Source organism: Falco peregrinus, chromosome 8, assembly GCF_023634155.1.
Source record: "Falco peregrinus isolate bFalPer1 chromosome 8, bFalPer1.pri, whole genome shotgun sequence".
Classification (NCBI taxonomy): domain Eukaryota; kingdom Metazoa; phylum Chordata; class Aves; order Falconiformes; family Falconidae; genus Falco; species Falco peregrinus.
Window position 1 is genome coordinate 43565335 of NC_073728.1, and position 20085 is coordinate 43585419.

The 20085-nt window shown below is 53.8% G+C and overlaps 1 protein-coding gene across 1 annotated transcript; it reads left to right on the plus strand.

Annotated features, from left to right (window-relative positions):
* The first annotated feature begins 1606 nt into the window (after positions 1-1606).
* GALNT5 (polypeptide N-acetylgalactosaminyltransferase 5) lies at positions 1607-18773 on the plus strand. The gene is made up of 10 exons (XM_055813190.1): positions 1607-2836; positions 7498-7664; positions 9898-10017; positions 10425-10560; positions 10939-11058; positions 11554-11671; positions 11857-12180; positions 15394-15474; positions 16271-16432; positions 18208-18773. The coding sequence occupies exons 1-10, from the start codon at positions 1668-1670 to the stop codon at positions 18346-18348; spliced, it is 2538 nt and encodes an 845-aa protein (XP_055669165.1). The 5' UTR covers positions 1607-1667; the 3' UTR covers positions 18349-18773.
* The last annotated feature ends 1312 nt before the right edge of the window (positions 18774-20085 follow it).

Below are 20085 nucleotides of genomic sequence, written 5' to 3' on the forward strand. Positions count from 1 at the left end.
CGTTTCTGTGCTTCTCTGTCTGACACTTCAGATTATTTTAATGATGGAGTAGCCTTGATTAAATTAATTTCTCCCTACAAAAGCAGCTGTCTTGTGTCAAGGAATCTGTTCAACTATCTGGAACATTTATACTTGCCAGGGAGGAGAGCCAAAGCGCAGAGTTAGCAGAGGGAATGTCTGACCATACCAAAACAGCAACGACTTTGTCATAGCTCCTAAGTGTGACACCGAATCTTAGAGGAGCACCTCGGGTCTCTCTCCTTGCCGGTAATGTGCCCAGCTACCAGGGAAAAGGCTGGCCAGCCTTCCCTGTCTGCAGAGGAGAGGAACGTGCCTGTCCGCAGCTCCTGGGACAGAGGTCCGGGGGGACTCAGTGCCCACCGGCAGGTCTGGGAGGACTCACTGCCCACCGGTGGGCACCCACAGAGCTGCAGCCGACCCAAGCTGTGCCCCTGGGTGGCTCCGGCGGGGTCACACGGACTGCCCTGGGGCACGGAGTCAGCGTCCCACCTGTGGGGACCCTGGCTGTGCCGGGGTGGTGGGATGGTGCGCTGGAGCGGGATCCGGAGCACTTCTGCTGAGGGGTGAGACGGTCAGCAATGGCTGGGGAAGGAAACAAAACAGAAATGGAAAAACAGTGCCAGCGTAGTGAATGAACCCACAGTCTGTGGTTTATCTTAAGTTTTTATTTCTAAACCCAAGGCATTACTTAAGTATAAACTTGACTCCAAGCTTCCTTGCTCTCCAACACCTACTCATTTTAAGTTGTTTTGCAACCTTATCCGTCACTCCCTCTTGCTGAGAGTCCTGAAGCCTGCACCATCCACACACACAAATCCTGCTGAAATCGGAACTGCCTGCCACGTCTGAGGGGAGTTTGCTTTACAAAGAAAAGCCTTGGAAAAACAACAGAATTGCCATTTCTTTTGTTTTCGATCTCACAATATAACCGTAGGCAGGGCTTTGACATTCCCATTTTTTTCAAGTATGAATATGAATGGATTCCCCCCCCCCCCCCCCCCATTTATTTTCCTTTCAATATTCACACGCGCTGCCGTGGGTTGGAGCCCTTGATTTAAAATAAATAAAACTCTCCTGCTCTGTGAATTGGGACACCGTGCGCTGGTTTGGGATTTATTAATGCCAGACTTCAACCGGGCTGCACAGCGCCGACCAGCTCAGGCTTTTTCCCCTTCCAATTCGGTGCCGGCACCCCGAGTTCTGGCACGGCCGCCCGCCGCTGACCCTACAGCCCCCGTCCCGCGCCCACAGGGTGGCCCCCCCGCAGGCCCTCACACAGGGAAGGTGCTCGACGGGGACCCCGGGATGTGGCACGGCGCCTCCCGGGCAGGGCAGCGTGCCCGCGCCGGGCTGGCAGGGACCCCCCGAGCCGTGTTTTCCAGCCCACGGGGGTCCTGTGCCAGCGTGCGGAGCCCCCCGCGCTCCCACCCCGGCCCGGCCCGCGGCCGCGGCAGCTCGGCACCGCCGAGACCCCGCTCGGGGAGCCCCCGCCGCCCCCCGCGGCCCCCCGCGCCGGCCCGGTGTTGGGTTACGCGCCGGCTGCCGGCGCTGGGTGGGGCGAGAGGGGCCCGGCCCTGCCCGGCCCCCCCGCTCCCCCCGGGCACGGCGTGCGGCGGCCCGGCGGCTCCCTGCGCCCAGCCCCGGGGATGAGCGGGCTGCGACGGCTCTTCCGCGGCAGCGGCCGAGCGCTGGCGTTCGTCTTCGCCGCCTCCGTCGTCTGGCTGCTCCTCGACATGGCCGCGCTCCGCCTCTCCCTCGGCGACGCCGGCGGGCGGCTGCTGAAGGAGGCGGCGGAGCGCGGGCAGCAGCGGGGGCGGCCCTGGCGCGGCCCCGAGGCCCCGGCGGGCAGCAGCCGGCCCGACCCTGCGGGGCTCCGCGGCGCAGCGACGCCAGACGCCCGGGCAGCCCGCCGGGAGCGCCCCCGGCCCCCCTCCGCCCCCGGGGGCAGGGGGCAGCGGGCGGGGCAGGCCGGGGGGCGGCCCGCGGCTCGGCCGGCTGTGGGCTTGGGGGGCGGCGCAGGGGCCCCGGCGGCGGCGGCGGAGTTTGTGACGGGCCCCGCCGGAGCCGAGCAGCGGGAGGCGTCGCCATCGCGGCCTCAGGCCCCGCCGCCCCCCGGCGAGCCCCCTTCCCCAGCCCTGCCGGCCCCCGGGCGCACCGAGCCCACCCGGCGAGCTGGCGTCGGGGTGACGGTGGCGGGGACACCCGGGCGCACCGCCGACGGGAGCCGGCAGCGACCCGCCATCACGTTGGCCACAGCCAGCCTGGTGCTGCCAGCGGGGCTGGGACCCCTGCCCGGGCGGGGGGAGGCAGAAGTGGGAGTGAAAGAAACTTCCCCCCAAAATAGCTTCATCCTTATTAGCAAAGAAGGGGCAAAACGCGGCAGCTCAGCAGTCCCACGGCTGGGCTTCGAGTCTGCGGGGAGCATCGCCAAGAGGCAAGAGAAGCGCAATGAGCGGCAAGGAGCGCAGGAGAACGGCGACGATGCCCACGCTGTGAACGGCATCACCGGGGCTGCGGCGCTGAGGGGACAGACGCCGGGTGCCACGCACGGAGCAGCTCCTGGGGCACCTGCCGCTGTCAAGGACGGACAGGAGCGGGCAGGTGGCAGGAGCCTGGGGACACACAGGGTCTTGTCCGTGGATGCGACGCTTGCCCCAAGAGACCCCCGAGCTCCCGGCCAGTTTGGGCATCCCGTTGCAGTCCCTGATGATAAACAAGATGAAGCAAAAAGCAGATGGAAAGAAGGAAACTTTAATGTCTACCTCAGTGATTTGATCCCGGTAGACCGAGCCATAGCGGACACCAGGCCTGCCAGGTAAGTTCTGCTTCCCTTGCACAAATACCTGCGCTGCGCCCCTGGGAACCTGCTCGGTGGGTCCCAGGGAGGGCCGCTGGGCGTGCTGCCGAGGCCCTCACTTCATGCGTGCTAGCCATGAGATGGATTTTGCCTTTCCAGGTAAGAGCTGCTTGTTATTAAACATAAAACTGGGTAAAGTTTGCAGATTGTCTTAACCCGCCAAGCCCTGCCATCCAAAGAGGCAGGGGCAGATGAGGCAGGTAGTGGGGCTCAAGCCTCTTCGTGCCTTAAAACACTCTCGCCTGCTTTACCTGGTGCATCCCTGAGCGCGGTTTGGTTTCAGTATTCGTGCATTTGGTTCCTGGAGTGCTCTGGCACGCTGTCAGTTTGTCTCGGTAGCAAAGCCCCCCCTGCCCAGATGTGCGCTCACACCTGCAAGCTGCCACCACCCTTCCCTTGGGGCAGAGGCACCCCAACAGCCCCCCCTGCCCAGGGGGCCCACTGTGGTCCTAAAAGCCTCCACAGGAGACAAAACCATGTGCTGAGCACTTATAACTTTGACGTTACCTAACAGGCACACACCAGCCTGCAGCTGAGGCGATCTGGGGGATGCTCCTTTGTGTGGACCAGTGGCATCGCTGCCCTTGCGCTGCAGAGCACTGTGGTACCCACTCTGCAGAGGTGGCTCGGGGGACTGGGGTCCATGGGAGGGATGCAGAGTTTTGATTTGGAAAATGCTCATCCAGTTACAGCTGTCCCCACAAAATGTGTAGGTGATTCTGCAGATCTCAGTATTTGGCTTCAAAAAAGCCCCTCCTTCCCTGTAGCCCCAGAGAAGAGAAGAAGGTAAGGTGTGGGCAGTGCCTTGCTGGCTGGAGGGGTGAGGGTCTGGAGAGGCTTCCTCCCCTGAGCTGCTGTGCCTGGACTCCTGCAGGGAGGGTCCAGGGAAGGTGCCAGTTCAGGTGGGCTTCTTTCTCATTTTTTCCTGCTTTTCCTGCTGCAAATATTTCTCAGCCGCTTGGCAGGTGAGAGAGACCTGCCTCATGCAGAGAGCCTCCTGTGTCCCCCTTCCCACGCTTGTGGGCCATGGGTACAGTGGGATGGGAGTTGTGTTGTGATTGTCCCCCATCCCCCAGGACAGCGCACAGACATTCCCATGGAGCTGTCGGCGCTTGCCGGTGAGGTGAGGCCCTACACGGGAAGAAACGGGGCAGGGAAGGAGGAAGACAACTAGGACAGCTTTCTGTTGGGCAGAGGATGCCAGCTGCAGAAGCCACTTGTGCACAGGAAAAGAGCCGTGGCAGCTCAAAGCCAACACTGTGTTTTGGTCTTTGACAGCAAAGCTCTGGAGCTGTGGAGCAGAAACCACCTCCCAGGAGCACCTGTAAGAGCAGCTCGCCTGCCTCCGGTGACTCAAGTACCTGCCCAGGAGGAGACAGCATTGCTTGCTGGGTGTCACGGGGAACGCCTTGGCCAAACACACTGTTTGTGTGCCCTGCTGGCGCTGCCTGGGGATGTGTGCTGCCGGGGCAGCTCTGCCCTCAGCCTGTTGGCCCAGCACTATTGGGCTGTAAGGGCCAGCTCATGGCATCAGCTGTTGGCAGCTCTTGGGGATCAAACAGCGTGTTACGTTTTTTGCTGGAGTCTTCCAGCCTCTCCCAGTTTAGACCCCAGTTCCTCTTGTGATCCTTGCTGAGGTACTGGACTAGACCACTGAAATTTGGCCAACAGGAAACTCATCCTGTCACAATCTGCATATCCACGTGCAATGCTTGCTGCTTTCTGAGCTTTGTGTACCGTGCTGGCACTTGCCGAGCACCGGTGCCTCTGCAGAAATGCGTGCAGTAAACGTCCTGCCAAGGAGGAGTGAGCTGCACGAGCCACGCAGGTGGAGGCCGGGGTGGCCAGGAGGCTTGCAGGGAGTGCTCCCTGTGGAGCCCTGGCTGGGAGCCCTGGGCCCCGTTTCAGCCCAACACTGCAGCAGCGGCAGCGAAGGTCCCTGCGTGCCTCTGCCCTCTCCCCAAGCTACTGCCATAGCTTCTCTTCTTCAGGCTATCTGGGTTTAGACAGGGACCCAGATTTCCTGGCCTGGCAAAAAAACCGTCACTGCATGCTGCAAGGCGCGGTACGGTACGGTACGGTCGGGGTAGGTTAGCACCTGTGCTGGCACGCGTGGGGAGGGATGGGGCTGGGCACCCCTTGGCTCAGGTTTTCAGCGCCAAGCTGCTGCCAGACTCAGGGGCAGCAGGTCTAAGGGGACCTTCTCCCTGAGCAACCTCAGCAACTTGAGAGCCTACGTTTTGCTGACTTTCAGAGTGATGTCAACAGAACATAAAGGGTTTGGGCTGTTTTTGTTTAAATGACTGTTAAGGGTTGGAATTTTGAGAAGATTTGGCTTTTACTTAACATTAGTCATATATATTAAGTATTGTATGCAAATATATACAAATATATATGTATGTGCGTATATGTGTATAGTTAGGAAAGAAATGAAGCCCAGACTCACACAGGACATGGTGAAATATCTTTAGCTGGGGGTCAGCAATAACAAACCCATTGCTCTCTGCCTAGAAATCCTACTTTTTTAGGCAAGAAGGGAGAAAAAGATTCCTCAGTTTGAGGTTTCCCATCGCCCTCGCGTGGATGCTTTCCAGCTGCCTGGGGTGTACGCGCAGCCCTTGGCCAAGAGCCTTTTTGCTGCTAATGAAGGGGCTAAAGAGAAAAGTGCTTTTAGCAGGTACTGCCTGGCTGCACGCAGCCTTCGCGGCTTGGGGCTTGGCTGTGTTTTCTCAGCTGCTCTCACATCCCTCTCTCCATGCAATGAAAGCTGTTGTGCTCGGCAGCTTCTCCTGCCTTATCCATGGCCCCTGTCCCTCCTCCCACCAGGAGGTGCCTCCTTGGGTTTGCTGTAGGAGCAACTACAGTTTGTCTCTATTCTCCTAGTTTAGCTGTCCGTTGTTGTCTCCTTCTTGCAAGTGACCTCCCCAGTGGTTCAGTCCCTGCCTTCTCTCTGTTGGCGCCGGGAGTCCTGCCAGCATGCCCAAAGCAGCTCCTGATCCTGCAGAGAGGTCCCATCACCACGGGCCAACACCCTTATGGTTTCCAACCAAACCATATCAAACAGCCCGTCCCATCCTGCCTGAGCCAGCCCTGGCCGCTGACCAGGCTGCAGAAGGAGAAAGAAAGACATGTCCTAGGGATTGCGCCAGAGAGCAATTCTGGGGTTATTTTTACTTATCCAGAGCACTTCTGATTAGCTGTGAAGCCCTGAAATACCTCTGTGTCTTCTTCAAAACACCACATGGTCTGAGCCTGGTGTCAGCATCTGAGCCAGCAGCTGCCAAACCCAAGGGCCCCTTCACTGAGATGGAAGAAGAAGTCAATTTTCCATACGCTCCCATGTACCTGTCCCTGTTTTCTGTCTGTTGCTGACAGCAGAGTGAACAGTGGTTTTGGGTGATCACTGAGAAATTAATTTTCTGCATCCGCAGGTAGGCTGGTGCCTGTCCTGCCTGCAGGAGGTCTGCTCTGGAAGGACAAGGGAAAAACCTGCTATCAGGCTTCGGCTCACTGACGTGAGAGAGAAAGCAAGTGCCAGAAATTCATGGGTATTCTGGGATAAACCAGGTGTTCTGGGGGAGAGGAGCGCTCTGCCAGGCATTCTGCAGGCCTGGAGATCCACTCGGAGATAAGCGAGCTGAGGGAGCCCCACTCCCCAAAGCACGCAGCAAAGTGGTGCTTGACTTGCAAATGGAGGATGAGAAAAGATGCTCATCGACCTTTTGTTCAAACACTGAAGACACAGGCTTGACCCAGATGTTGCATTTTTGGCTGTTGCAGAACAAAATGACAAACCCATAGAGCCAGGAGAAATTTTTATCACTCCTCAGATCTGCCGATGCATATCACTGGCTGTTGGCAAGGGAAGCAGTGCCGCTCAGAGCCCCTGCACGTGGGCTCGGGGCACAGCTGGCTGGCCGGGGTGTCCCTGGGGAGGCGTGGGTGCTCAGAGTGTGAGATATGGGGTGCTCAGGGAGCAGGCCTGCCAGTACCGTCGTGTGTGCAGTTCGGACACTTGAGTGTTTTCCCATCCTCCACGATCCCCTGAGTGAGGTGCAGAAGCTGGATGGGGAGACTCTTCCTTGCTGCCTGCATGTTAGACAAGTTGGTGCACTGAGTAACCCTTCACGGACATAAGGAGCGCTTCCCCGCATTTTCATCGTAATACCAATTCTTTTCTTCCAATGAGGCTATCTCACGCCACCTGGGATCTGAAGTCCTGTGGGCACTTGGAGCATGCAGGATCCTTTCCCTGCAGGAGTCCCCCAGACCAGTGGTGCAGAGTGGGGTCGGCCTCACGCCCAGCACTGTTTTCTCATGGAGAGGAGAGATTCTTCCCTGGGGGCTGGGACTTAAAAAGAGGTCCCTGCTAGAAAGGGTCCTGTCCTGTGGAGCTGCCCATGAGGGTCCCCGGGACCATGTGGGGAGCTCCCCCCATTCACCCCCCTGCTCCCTCTCCTGACAAAGTCTCATTACAGGGCTTTGCCTCCATATTTCATGTTTGGCTTTGCCTCTGTATTTCACATTTGGCATTTCCTCCCTCCCAGTGCATTTTCCCAGAAAACACTAAGCCTGGAGTGTGCCCAGCCATCACCTAAGAGCCCTTGTTGCCGTTGCAGGTGCTCTGAGCAGCAGGTTCATGATGACCTCCCGACCACCACCATCATCATGTGCTTTGTGGATGAAGTGTGGTCCACCCTCCTCCGCTCCGTTCACAGCGTCCTTGGCAGATCTCCTCCGCACCTGATTGAAGAAGTCATTTTGGTGGACGACTTCAGCACAAAAGGTAGGTGAAGCTTCTTCTACCTTTATGAAACTAATATAACTTGAGGCCAAAATGCAATTTGTTCTCTGTAATTCAATTCTGAATAGCAGAGAGAAATTGCATTTTCTCCTTTTGATGTGCTGAAGTGCGTCCGCAGCCTGCGCTGTTATCTTTCCAGATGAGGGGGATCAGAGGCCAGATGGGCACTGGGGATGGCTGTGGGGCATCAAGCTGCAGCTCTTGTGTAACACCCTGCCAGACTTTATCATTCACGTCTCTCCCATCCCAATTCACTCACTTAAACAGCTGCTATTCTTACAGCTGTGCATCACTTAAGTTCACACTCTTGCACTGTGTGTGCCGGAGGCTGGCTGAGGCACTGTGGTCCGGGAGCACCAGGGAGCTTGGTCCTGCCCAACCCATCCATCTTAGGGGCATCCCAGCTCAGGGGCTTGTGCATTCATAAAGATGCTGTCACCCTTCTCTGTGCAGTTTCCAGATGAGTGCCCCATGTTTTCAGTACTGGTGGCAGGGGAGGAACAGCTCGCACTTCCCAGGTTGCTCAGAGAACAGAGTAGTTGCAGTAAAAGCACTGGTGAGCAGGCATCTGCCCGTGTACAGGGGCTTTGCATGCGTACTCAGGCATTTCAGATGATATTGAACCTCTGCTTTGTAATGCTTTGGCTCTCTGCTGACTTCAGCCCTTAAAAATTTAGGAATGATGTAATTTTCCAGCTGCTGGTTCTTCAGGGAAAGTACTGTCTCAGATGAACTTCAGAGCTCATGCCACATGTGCAAGGAGCCTACAGTACAACAAAAGAATAGGTGCAAAAAAGAGGAAAAAGACTCAGTTGGATACTTTTTAAAATTATCATTAAAACATATTCATACCACTTCCCCTCAAAAGCATTTTTTCAAGTTTCCTCTTTACTTTCTCCCTATGGTTTCCCTTCATGTCTGCTTGTTAGCCAGCAAATATATGAAACACTGGGTTTGCCACCGAAACCTGGTGAGTGCAGGGGAGTTACAGAGAGCTGTGCTTGGCATTGCTGTTATCCAAGTAGCAGCAGCAATAACTTACAGCAAACACGTCCACAAATATTTAACTTTTGGAACCTTTTAAAGCTTTCAACTGGCTTTTGAAATGCAGACAGTTACATTCTGAAGAAAACTGAAGACTGAAGAGCACCAATGAAGCCCATTGGTGAGGGAGGTCGAGGGTCCTCCCCACAACCTGAACGATGTAAGTGGGTGGCTGGCTCCAAATGAAATGCTGGGAGCAGCAGCAGCAGCCGCAGCACCACGGCAGAGGCTCCTGGGCTCCATCTGTGTAGTCCATCTGTGAACTGGACTACCAGGCGCTCAAGTCCCCCAGACCACTTTCTCATACCCTCTCCTTCCTGAGAGTTTACCACCAGCTGCCTCCACAGCCACGGGAAACCACGACAAAAGCAGCCTGAAAAGTAGAGATGTGCGAACCCTTGTGCACTTTAAACCTGGATCGAGTCTTTAAATGTGGTGGTTATTATTGAGAAATTTGTAAAGCACAAAAAATTTTTTTTTTGCAAAGGAAGAAAATTTACAACAGATTTTAATTGCAGTTATACTGCAATGAAGAAAAAAAAAGCTCATTTTAGAGTCTTTGAACAACCGTTTGATATCTGATTTGGATCGTGAACTACCCAAGTGGGGCCACTGGGATTTTGCTGATGGCCTCTCGCCAAAAGCCCTGCACTTGCTGCTCTCCACTTTCCATGTCTTCGGCATGCAGTGAGTCACTGCGCTCACCCAGCACCAGGTTATGGGTCCGCTTTTGCTGCGGCTGCTGGGTTTGTGCCAATGCACAGCAGCCACCCACCATGGAGGGAGCAGATGATACTACCACCTGCAGCCCGTCCTTTGGAGGGGCAGATCCAGGGCAGCCAGGCAGCCCGTGGCAAGCCCCCAGGACCAAGCAGCACGCCTGTCCCAGAGTACCCGGAGACACGTCTCCAACAAAGATTTTTAAACTCATCAACTTCAGCGTAAACCTGCTGGCAGCGATGTGGCTGGGAGTTTCACCAGAGAGCAGGCTCAGATCGCAGTGCTGTGCACCAGAAGCCCTACAGCTGTGCCCAGATGTTCATGCCCCAGACCTGAGGACCCTGGTGTGTCTGGAGGTGCTTCCAGGGAAAATTGACCCACTGCTTTTCACCCTGGAAGTGAGTGCAAAATGGGTAAGTCATCCTCACCCTCTCCTTCTCCTTCTCTGCAGAGTACCTCAAGGAGAAGCTGGACAAGTACATGTCACAGTTCCCAAAAGTGAAGATCCTCCATCTCAAGGAGAGGCATGGTCTTATACGGGCCAGACTGGCAGGAGCGGAGATTGCTAAAGGTAGGACAAAAACCATTTTACAGCCATGCCTGGACCCTGCCAGAGGTGCTGATAAGCCATCTCCAGCACCAAGTTTTAGTCCCCTCCCAATGAGTTAAGGGCATCTCTTCAGTATGCGAAGCACAGGGGTCTGACAAGGGGATGAGCTGTGGATTGTCCATCACCTTGGCATGGCCCTGGCAAGCAGCAGTTGGAATCTCCTCCCGGCAGCTGCCCCATTTCACCTGCTGCAATGGCCAAGCAGTGGAAGCATGCTCTGGGCTATGGCTGGGACCGTTCTGGGAGCCGTGGAGGGTCGTGGCACCAGCAGCAGCACCCTGAACCCATGGGGCACTCAAGGAGGCTGGCCAGCGTGGAATGGGGATGGGGTACCTGATTGCCTGATGCTGCCCTGGTCTCTGCCGCAGGCACCGTCCTGACATTCCTGGACTCGCACGTGGAGTGCAATGTGGGGTGGCTGGAGCCGCTGCTGGAGAGGGTCCGCCTGAGCCAGGCCAAGGTCGCCTGCCCCGTCATCGAGGTCATCAGTGACAAGGACATGAGGTAAGGCAGCTTGTGCCCCTGGGAAACCCACAATCCATGCCAGTGGCTTGAGAAAACCCTCTTACTGGGACCACCAACATATAATTACAGACAGACACAGGTGTAGACCTCCTTACTGGCCTTCAGCAGCATGTCACAAGAGATGCATAATGTTGCTGTACACCAGAAGTGAACATTAGCAGTGGACATGGCCCCTTCATTTATCACACACACCTTTTCCCATTTTCCATGACTTTTAATACATGAAGAAGATTCCTAATGAAATCTGTTAAAATCCTGTTTTAATTATGTACAGATACTCATCTTCATTCATTAAGGGTGACATTTCAATCAGGAATGTGACTCAGAATTAGTCATCCTGATCTTTTCTCCATTTAGTTACATGACCGTGGACAACTTTCAGCGTGGGATTTTTACTTGGCCAATGAATTTTGGATGGAGACAGATTCCACAAGAGGTCATTGAGAAAAATAAAATCAAGGAAACTGATATAATAAGGTAAAAAAAAGCAAATGTGAGACCTTTCTGAACCAACCTGTTCTTTTGTACATAATTTAGCAACAAAGGCTCCTTCGAGGCCCAGTGTTGTTCCTTTGTAAGGACAAGGGAGGCAGTGGTACACTGTGGGCAATCACATCACCAGATGTAGGCACAGCCCGGCGAGCCGTTCTTACCTCCTGCGGCACTGCTGGCATTTCGCTGGTGCTGCTGTGGCCGGGGGAACGTACTGTTGCATTTTCCCTTCCATGCCCTGTTACAGCTTTCAGACTGGGTAAAGCCACCCAAATATCATCTATTTTAACGTTGCGTCTGTCAGCCTGCAGCAAAGTGACAAATCGAGTGGTCCTTGCTGTCTCTGTAAGTGCAGGCTCAGGTACCATCCCCAAGCATTTCGTAGCCCACAGCTTCTCCATGAATCCTTAGTCCAAGGAAGGCGAAAGGGACAGGTGCTTCCCCACCAGCTGACAGGCTGTGTGGCTTCTCTGTTCCCAGGTGCCCGGTCATGGCAGGTGGCCTCTTTTCCATTGACAAGAAGTATTTTTTTGAGCTGGGAATGTACGACCCTGGACTGGATGTTTGGGGAGGTGAAAATATGGAGATTTCATTCAAGGTACGTCACTGTCACACGCCTGCATCCCTGCCAGCCTGGCTGAGCCAGGGTCTCCACAGGGACAGCCCCATGCTGCAGATCCCATCTCTCCTGGCAGTTTACGTAGTTTTCTGCTTTTCTGGCTTGCACAAAGCCAGCACCCGACATTTGCCCATGTTTCTATCAAAGCAACCCCTCTTTCTCAGGTCTGGATGTGTGGAGGCGAGATTGAGATTGTTCCGTGCTCCAGAGTCGGGCACATTTTCAGGAACGACAATCCTTATTCCTTCCCAAAAGATCGTGTGAGAACGGTGGAGAGGAACTTGGCCCGTGTTGCAGAGGTCTGGCTGGACGAGTACAAGGAGTTATTCTATGGCCATGCTTACCACTTGATCTTGAAAAACGTGGATGTGGGCGACCTGACTCAACAAATCCAATTGCGAAAGAAGCTTCAGTGCAAAAGTTTCCGGTGGTACCTGGAGAACGTCTACCCGGACCTGGAAGCTCCCCTGGTTAAAGCCAGTGGGCTGGTACGTAGCCAGGTGACTTGCTGTCCTTCATTTAAACATGTTTCCAGTGGCTGGCTAGACACTTGGTAGCATCCCAGTACGCTGTCTCTGAGTTGCTTCCTGGGCATTGGGTGACGTTTTTGAGTATTTAATGTCACGGTGGTCTGGATTCCCCAGTGTTTTTATAAAGAAATAGGTCACCATTCCAAGAGCTACTTCAGTGTTTAAACACCAGGTGAGCCGCCCATGCAGCAGTTCCAGGGCAGGAGGTCCAGCATCCTTCCTGCTAGCACAGCTTTTTGGCCAAAGCAGGAGAGAAATTACTTTTCTGGGCGGCTTAGCGGTGCCTGGGCAGGGAAGGGCAGGAGCCCCAGGCGCAGACAGGGTTTGTACCGGTGCTCTGCTGCCAGCAGAGCGCAGCAGAAATCCGCTTTTCCTCTGTGCAAGGCAGAGGCTCTGCCTGCCTGCAGACAGGCAAGGCAGCAGCCTGGAAGAGTCCTGGCATGTCACCAGTGCAGGTGAAGCCTGTGCCTTAGGAGGGGTCAGTGGGCAGAGAACACCTGAAAGTCCATTTGGGATGAAGTCCTGCCTCCACAAGCCCCTTGCTGGCCAGGTGGCCGATGAGCATGGCAGGGTCAGGCTCTGTTTCACCATCCATCCCTCCCTCCATCTCGGTGCCAGGAAACTTGTGGTGCTACCTGGCACCTGGTCCTGCTTGTGCCCCTGGGTGTTCAGTGTCGTTTCACCAACATTAAATGGTGAATTAAAACAAGAATAAAATTTGGGTTCTGAATCTGGCCCAGCCCTGAGCCTCAGCACAATATTGGCTGCTGCTTGGAACATTCAGAAATGTCAAATGTTCTCCCTAGAAAAGATACAACATTGATGGCAAACCAGTTACAATTGCAATAACAAAAGTGAAATATCTGCTTTGTCAGAAGGATTGCAGCAATGCCAGGAATGAAAACTAAAGGGTTTGCTGACATCCCCACCCACTTCCATCTCCCAGTGCCATGGCAGGAGTGATACTTGCCCAGGGGAGGTGGCCAGGAGCTGGTGACCACAGGGCTGGCGCAGCTGAGGGACTGAGAACAAGAACTGTCTGTCCCCTCAGTCCCTGCCGAGGAGCACAGCCTCCAGCCACTGCACTGGCCCTTCTGGGAGCCAGGAAAAAGTACAGCAACAATTTGGCTGCATTTCAGGCTTGTCTGTGGGCCAGGGGCATAAGATGAAGGTTCCTTATCACAGGGATCCCTGGGGATCAAGTCAGGCTCTCTGCCAGCTGCAGTCAGTGAGTAGCTTTTATGATGGAGCCGTGAAGGTGGGGGGGGGCAGCTCTGCAAGAGGGCGCAGGGAGGGATGCCATGCTTCCTTTGAGTGACGTGTCGGCCCTCCTGCAAGAGCTGTGGGAAACTGCTGGTTTCAGGCACTTCAGCAGATGATGAGCAGTGGATCCATTTGGATGTATCTCTGTCTTGGTGGGACTGCAGTGGCCGGTTGCTGCCTCTGAGTGACTGGAAGCACACAAACCATGGGCTGTCTGCTGGGGCTTCGAAACTTGTGTGGCTGAGAGCCTGTATCCGTGCATTGCCTTCTAGAAAGCACCATTTGGATTAGACTGAAGGCTTCAGTGAAACATCTCCTTAAGTGACATTTTTTTTAAAATAATAAGCAGTAACAGTCTTGAGAACGTTAAAAAAACTGGGAAATTCTTGAGAAATACTTACTTTTTCAGCTCCTTTGTTCCAATCAGAGCAATAAATCTTCATGTCAAATTCAGTACAAAGCAGTTAGACCATACAGAGAGACTTCTGTTTCACCTTAACCAAACCCTCAACTTTTCAAAGGTGTTCGTGAAAATTTCCAGGATGTTGCTTTACTTTGTCCGGAATCAGGCCACCTGAATTGCTCTTTTATCTTCATTCTCAAAACTTAGTAGGGCGGAAAATCTGTTTTTCAGCTAGCTCTGCAAATTCCAGCTGTGCTGAACACTGTCCAGAGTTTCTTGAGAACTGTTTTCTGAATAGCCTAGTTATTGACCGGGATTAATTCATAAATTCGACAGAAATTTTGAAAGAGAAGAAACGACATTTGCAAGGCATGGGAGGTGTGAGCAGCCCCAACTGCAGCACTGCCAGGGCTGCCTGAGGAGCCGATGCCAGTACCGACCAAGCCGTCCATGGCCGTGAGTCCCTGCAGTGTGGTGGGCTTCAGCCCAGGGACTGGAGGGGGCTGGCAGGGCTCAATCTCAGTGTTTCCAGCTTTCCCATATAATCTCCTGTACTCGTGAGCGACCTCTGAACATGTCGTACAAACGGCATTAAGAAAATGCCTCTTGCAGAGCACACGATGTGTGGATGCTTGTGCTGGCCCAGCAGCGGGGTGCCGGCAGGGAGAAAGAGCAAGGAGAAGCCGAGTGAAGGAGCAGAGCCTGATGCTCCCTCGCAGCGAGCTGGGGGCCGAATACGCACACTCAGAGAGACATCTGGTCTGTGCTACCCAAGGTGCAGTGCTCACTCCTCTTTCTCCTCACCAGTGCAAGGTAATGGCAGTTCAGTTAAAAACAGCTTAACGATGATGTGCCTGCCAGGGCTCCCCACTTTGGGGGACCACCTCTACGTTTCCCCGTTGCAGATGGGTACCAAGACATCTAACCTAGATGGAAAACAGGAAAAGCTACCTCGGGGTGAGGCACTGAGCGCATCGTGTATGGTGACGGAGTTGTTCCCTCAGGCTGGCTGTGGGGTCCGTGATGGGCGGTCGGAGCGCCGTGCCCTGTGCCCCAGCTGGGAGGGGACTGGGCAGATCCAGGATGGGACCACCAGGCGCTTGCGTCAGCTGCTCTCGGGGGCGGCTCGCCTCCTTCACGGTGTGGCAATGGGAAGGGATTCTGGAAGTTGTTATTGTTGGGAGCTGTTTGGTTTGGGGATTTGCAGAACAGGAACATGAGCTATGTCCAAAAAAAACCCCAAAAAAGAATGTATGTCATCGAAGTTTGAACATGTCTGGAAAGGTCCAGTTTCAAGCTTCTCTCGGTAGAAAAACAGGCGTCATGGACCAGATGTGTATTTATATACCCCTCCAAGGACTATGACACATCATCTCTGCTTTGTGTGGTTAAGTGGACAGCATTAATCAGTGTCCTGTGAATCCAGCAGGTTAACTACAGTGTAACAGCCTCTCCTCTTCCTTGGGAATTTATGTCTGTGTTTGCATTTTGTTGCTGTTTTCCAGCTTGTTAACATAGCCATGGCAAGATGCATCACTGTGGAAAACACCACCCTGACTTTTGAGGCATGTGATGTTAGCAACAAGGTAAGGATACCCTGCATATGAAATGTGTGATACTATTTTTAGTGCATGGCGTAGAGCTGCTGTATCTCCCATAGTGACCTGCCCCCTCCCCAAGAACTAATACAGTCCTTCCCACCAGGGGACACGGCCAGACGATGCCTGGGAGTAGCGAGTGGCAGAAATTGCCCGTTTGCAAAGCCTGTAGCCAGGCAACAACTCCAAGAACCAGCAAATTCAGCTGGAATTTTCAAGTTTGATAAAGCTACAAGCCTGCACGTGAAAATGGGAGGAAACATTTAAATACAAGCCTGTGTTTTGTGTGCAAAACATCCAGCCACACTCTGTTGCAAGATGGGAAGCAGCTGCTGCAGACAACCTTTCCCTTCCTTTATAGGCAGTGTTTCTTAGGCAGTTCCCTGCTAGCCACTCACTGCAGTGGCACAGGTCAGCATGTGGGTCGGGGTCTGTCACATACGGGGGTTCATCCGTTCGCCCCCCAGTGCTGGGGTGCAGCCAGGGGAGGCAGCAGGGCAGAGGAGCACGCAGCAATTGCGTTTGGTTCTGGGCTGCTGCAGTGGGAGCCACTTCCAGAGCCTGCGCTTGTGCTGTCCTGCGTTTTTTAGCTCTGTAAATCCATAGGAAGGATCTTCCCATGGATCACAGCTTTCCTTATTCCCCAGTCCTGCCTGAGGGCAGGAGGAAGGTGAGGAGAGCCTCTGATGGGGAGCATCTGCCGGCTGCTTGCTATCCCTGAGCAGCCAGCCCTGCTGACAGAAGGCCAGCGGGGTCACAGCTTCCCCCCTGTCTCTCCCCACAGAACCAAAAGTTCAACTACACCTGGCTGAGGCTGATCCAGCACGGAGAGCTCTGCATCGCCCCGGCCGGCGCTGCGGGATCGCTGTGCCTGCGCCACTGCGAGGGCAGGAGCCGCAGCCTGACGTGGCTGCACAGGTCACTGGCCGCCTTCCAGCCAGAGCTGGTAAGTGAGGCGGTGGTGAGGGCAGCCCCCACCGCAGCCTGTCATTCCTGGTTTGGGTTAGCGTGCCAGCCTGCAAACTGATGGGCAGCTGCAGCCTGTTGCAAGGCACAGGGCGTACCCCAGCCCTCTGGTCCCCCACTTTCATCTGAAGTTAAGTACTGGTTGCCCAGCACCGCTGCCTTTCCTCATGGGGACAGCGGCGCATGCCCTGCCATCAGGTTGCACCAGTCCAAGTGACGTGCATCCCAATGCCTGACACCGCATGCCCATGGGCTGGGGAGATGCTGGTCATGCTGAGGCATTTGCTGCAGCAGGGCTCTGCCCCTGCCCACACAGCACTAACGAAACAACTCCATTTTTACATAGAAACCATCAATAGCACTCACATGGAGATGACTTGTTATTGATTAGCACGCAGCTCCCTGTTTTTCTAAAAGAAAGAATTTATGAGAAGGAAAATAATGGATACTTACATTTGTTCCCTGCACTGCAAAAAGCAAGAGAGTCACGACTGTATCTCTGTCAGCCTGGTGTAAGTAGTCCAAAATGCTATGAAATGCATACTTCATATTTAAGAAAGAAAAACTGTTGCTAAGTTATACACTTATCACAGTGACAAGTTCCCATTCCTGTTTAGTCTGAAAAAAAAAACCACTTTCAATGCCATAACGCTGCAGCACCAAGGCTCACCTTGGGTATTTTGTGAAAAACACATTAAAATTGTCTTTCATTTCAGAGTACAGGCAGCATTATCAGTGCACAGGCAGTGTTTGTCTCCTGTTCCAGCCTGAGCTCGCCTCAAGCCATGAGTGAGATGTATTTGGTGGTCTCCCCCATAACAGGGGGCTGGACATGGGCAGGTGCTCCCAGCCATGGCAGGGGATGGGTCTGGCTGCCTGACAGCACAGGCACAGGCACTGACACGCTCCCTGGGGCAGCCGTCTCAGTCGATATGGTCACATCAACCTTACTGGTGCCAGCAATAAAGTCTGAAGAGCAGCTCAGTGGCTGAATTCTGACTGAAGGAATTGCGATGCTTTACCTTCTGTTGTCACAGTCATTGTGTATTAATGATGCGAAGTGCTTTTACTGTATACACAAAGATCCAGCTTTTTCCCAGATAACACTCTACAGGTCATTTCAGGAGTATTTCATTAGGTATCGCCATGCTAGGCGGTGACAGGGAAATGTCCTTTACCTTTGGCAGCACTTGCAGCATCACCTCGCTGGCTATGTGTGTTAAGTAGACAAAGCCAAGCAGATGTGGAAAAGAGAAGGACGGTGATCACTCAGACTCTTCGTTCTTTCATAATCCAATTTATTGCCCCAGCGTTTGAACTTCAGCGCTGAGTTACCTAACATCCTTTTCAGCGCAGTAAATCTGCTTTGAGTTCATCAGCCAAGAAACTCCAAAATCTGTAAATCATTCTCCTGCTGCATGTTCCCCTAGATATGGCAATTACCATCTGGGGTGATCTCCTTTGCATGGTAATTACCACTCAGACAGTGAGAGAACTAATCTTTCCATTTCCAGTGAACGAAAACCCATGAGGCGCAGAAGGTACAGTATGATCCTGGCTCAGCAACAACAGGTGCGGGCTTTGGAGCCCACCCAAAATTCCCTTTTAAGTCAGCAAAGGGATCTTGCATGTTAGGGAAATGCAAAAAAAGGGCACACCATAAAGAATCAAGTTTTTGTGGTGGAAAAACAGAGCTGCTGCTGTATGAGGCCTAAAGCCTAAGCCTTCCTAAAGCCCTCTCTCTCTCCCCTGCAGACGGACCACATCATCTCAGAGCACCTCCAGCAGCCAGCTTGCTTGGAAGTGGATCCCTCTCACAAAGCCCTGAGGATAAATGCCTGTGACTCTGCAAATCCTTATCAAAAGTGGCAGTTTGGCAATTACTATGCAGACTGAAGGGAACACAGTTGAACCAGAAACACCGTGTTTTCATCTTGTGAATTCAGCAAGGACATCTGTGCGACTTGTGACAGCAATTACAAAACTGGAAGTTCATTTCCAAATGATAATTGAAATCCTTAAGTTAAACCAGTACATTGACAGAGCAGAATACCAAGAGCAGCACATCTGGTCTGACGATGTCTGAAACAGATAGGCGTGTTTTTCCTTCACTGTTGGAGACTTTGGCAAAAACTCAAATAATTTTCTGTATTATTAAATGGAAATATTTTCTCAAGTCTCCCATCATACTGTAAGCAAACCTTCATCAGTTCCTCCTGGACAACAGCATAAGCTACAGGAATATTTCCAGGTCTCTGTAGTCTGCAAAGAGCAAATAGGGCTGCTTATTCTTCCACAGAAAATGGAAGTTTATTGACCAACGCATTAAACAAATCCATCTGGCATGCCTGTGCTGGGTCTGACTGCAGGATCCTGCCCTGTGGGACCCGTTGCCTCTGACAGATGAGTATCAGGGTTCCGTTAGAAATCGATTGCATATCGAAAAAGCCTTCTTTTAATAATGGGAGGCAAATGTGGGTCGATAAGCCACCCAGCAGATGAGATACCCCAGGGACTGCAGAAGAAGCAACCTTGCCTGTGCCCTGTGGACAGCAAGGACGTGTGCCTTGCTTTGCTTGGAGGTGAGGAGCTGCTGGGGAGGTGAACCAGGGGTGCATCCTGCTCCTTGCCAGTGGCACGCACCAGAGGCCAGCTGGGGAGCACCTCGTCCCAGGGTAGCCAGGCTGTCCCCACCCTGGGACATGTCACCGAGTCCCCATGGCTTTTTAGGATCTCCCCCCAGGACCCCTGCCACTTTCCTCGGCCCTTGGCTGGCTGGGGCATTGGCTTGCACTGGTGCCTGTGCTGGAGTCTGATGATGCTTGGTGCAGCCCCAAGCAGGGCGGCTCACACTGCTCCTGCCAGAGCCATCCCGAGGGAAGCTTTGCTGGCTGGCAGTGCAAGCCAGGCAGCTCTCCCCATCACAGCATCCCCCACCATGGGCAGAGGGAGGGCAGAGACCTCCAACAGGACATCTCACAACCCAAAACATCTACCCACCAGTACTTGGGATGGATGAAAATGCCCGCTGAACTCAGTGAGGGCTTTTCCTCACACAGGGATGCAGAACACAAGTGTGTGTGCATGTACGCGTGTGTGTACATGCATCTCACAGGGACGGTTGCAGAGGTGATGCAGCGTGACGAGACCTTGCCTGGCACCAGCCACTGCCCAGCCCAGGCTGCGTGGGATGGCCAGGCTCTGCGCACCAGGAGTCCTTCTGGGCATACTGTCACAGGCAAATATTTTTCTTACTGTGAAACTTTTTATCTCCGAAAGCAGTCACCAGTTTCTGAAGGGACAGATTTGATAGGAGAATTAAATTGAGCTGTGACAGGACAGTGAGATGCAGGATGCATAACACGAATGCATCCCAGGCGGGATTTCTTCCCCCATTTCTGCAAGGAAGTTCCCACTGTGGGAGGCTGCTGCCCATACCACTGGGGTGTCACTGGGAAAGGGAGGGATTCTCCTTCTGCCCTGCTGCCCTGTGCTTGGTTGAGGGACTTCTGCAGCACAAGCCGCTGGGGCTACACAGGGCTGAGCATCGCCCTCGGGTCTCACACTGCTGTTGACCACATCGGAGCCTCCACCCCACATTCACAGAACCCCTCCTACCTCTCTTTTGGTTTT

Coding starts and splice junctions, on each gene's coding strand:
- GALNT5 (XM_055813190.1), top strand. CDS start 1,668: ATGAGCGGGCTGCGACGGCTCTTCCGCGGCAGCGGCCGAGCGCTGGCG. Junction 7,665..9,897: donor GGACGACTTCAGCACAAAAG/GTAGGTGAAGCT, acceptor CCTTCTCTGCAG/AGTACCTCAAGGAGAAGCTG. Junction 10,018..10,424: donor AGGAGCGGAGATTGCTAAAG/GTAGGACAAAAA, acceptor TCTCTGCCGCAG/GCACCGTCCTGACATTCCTG.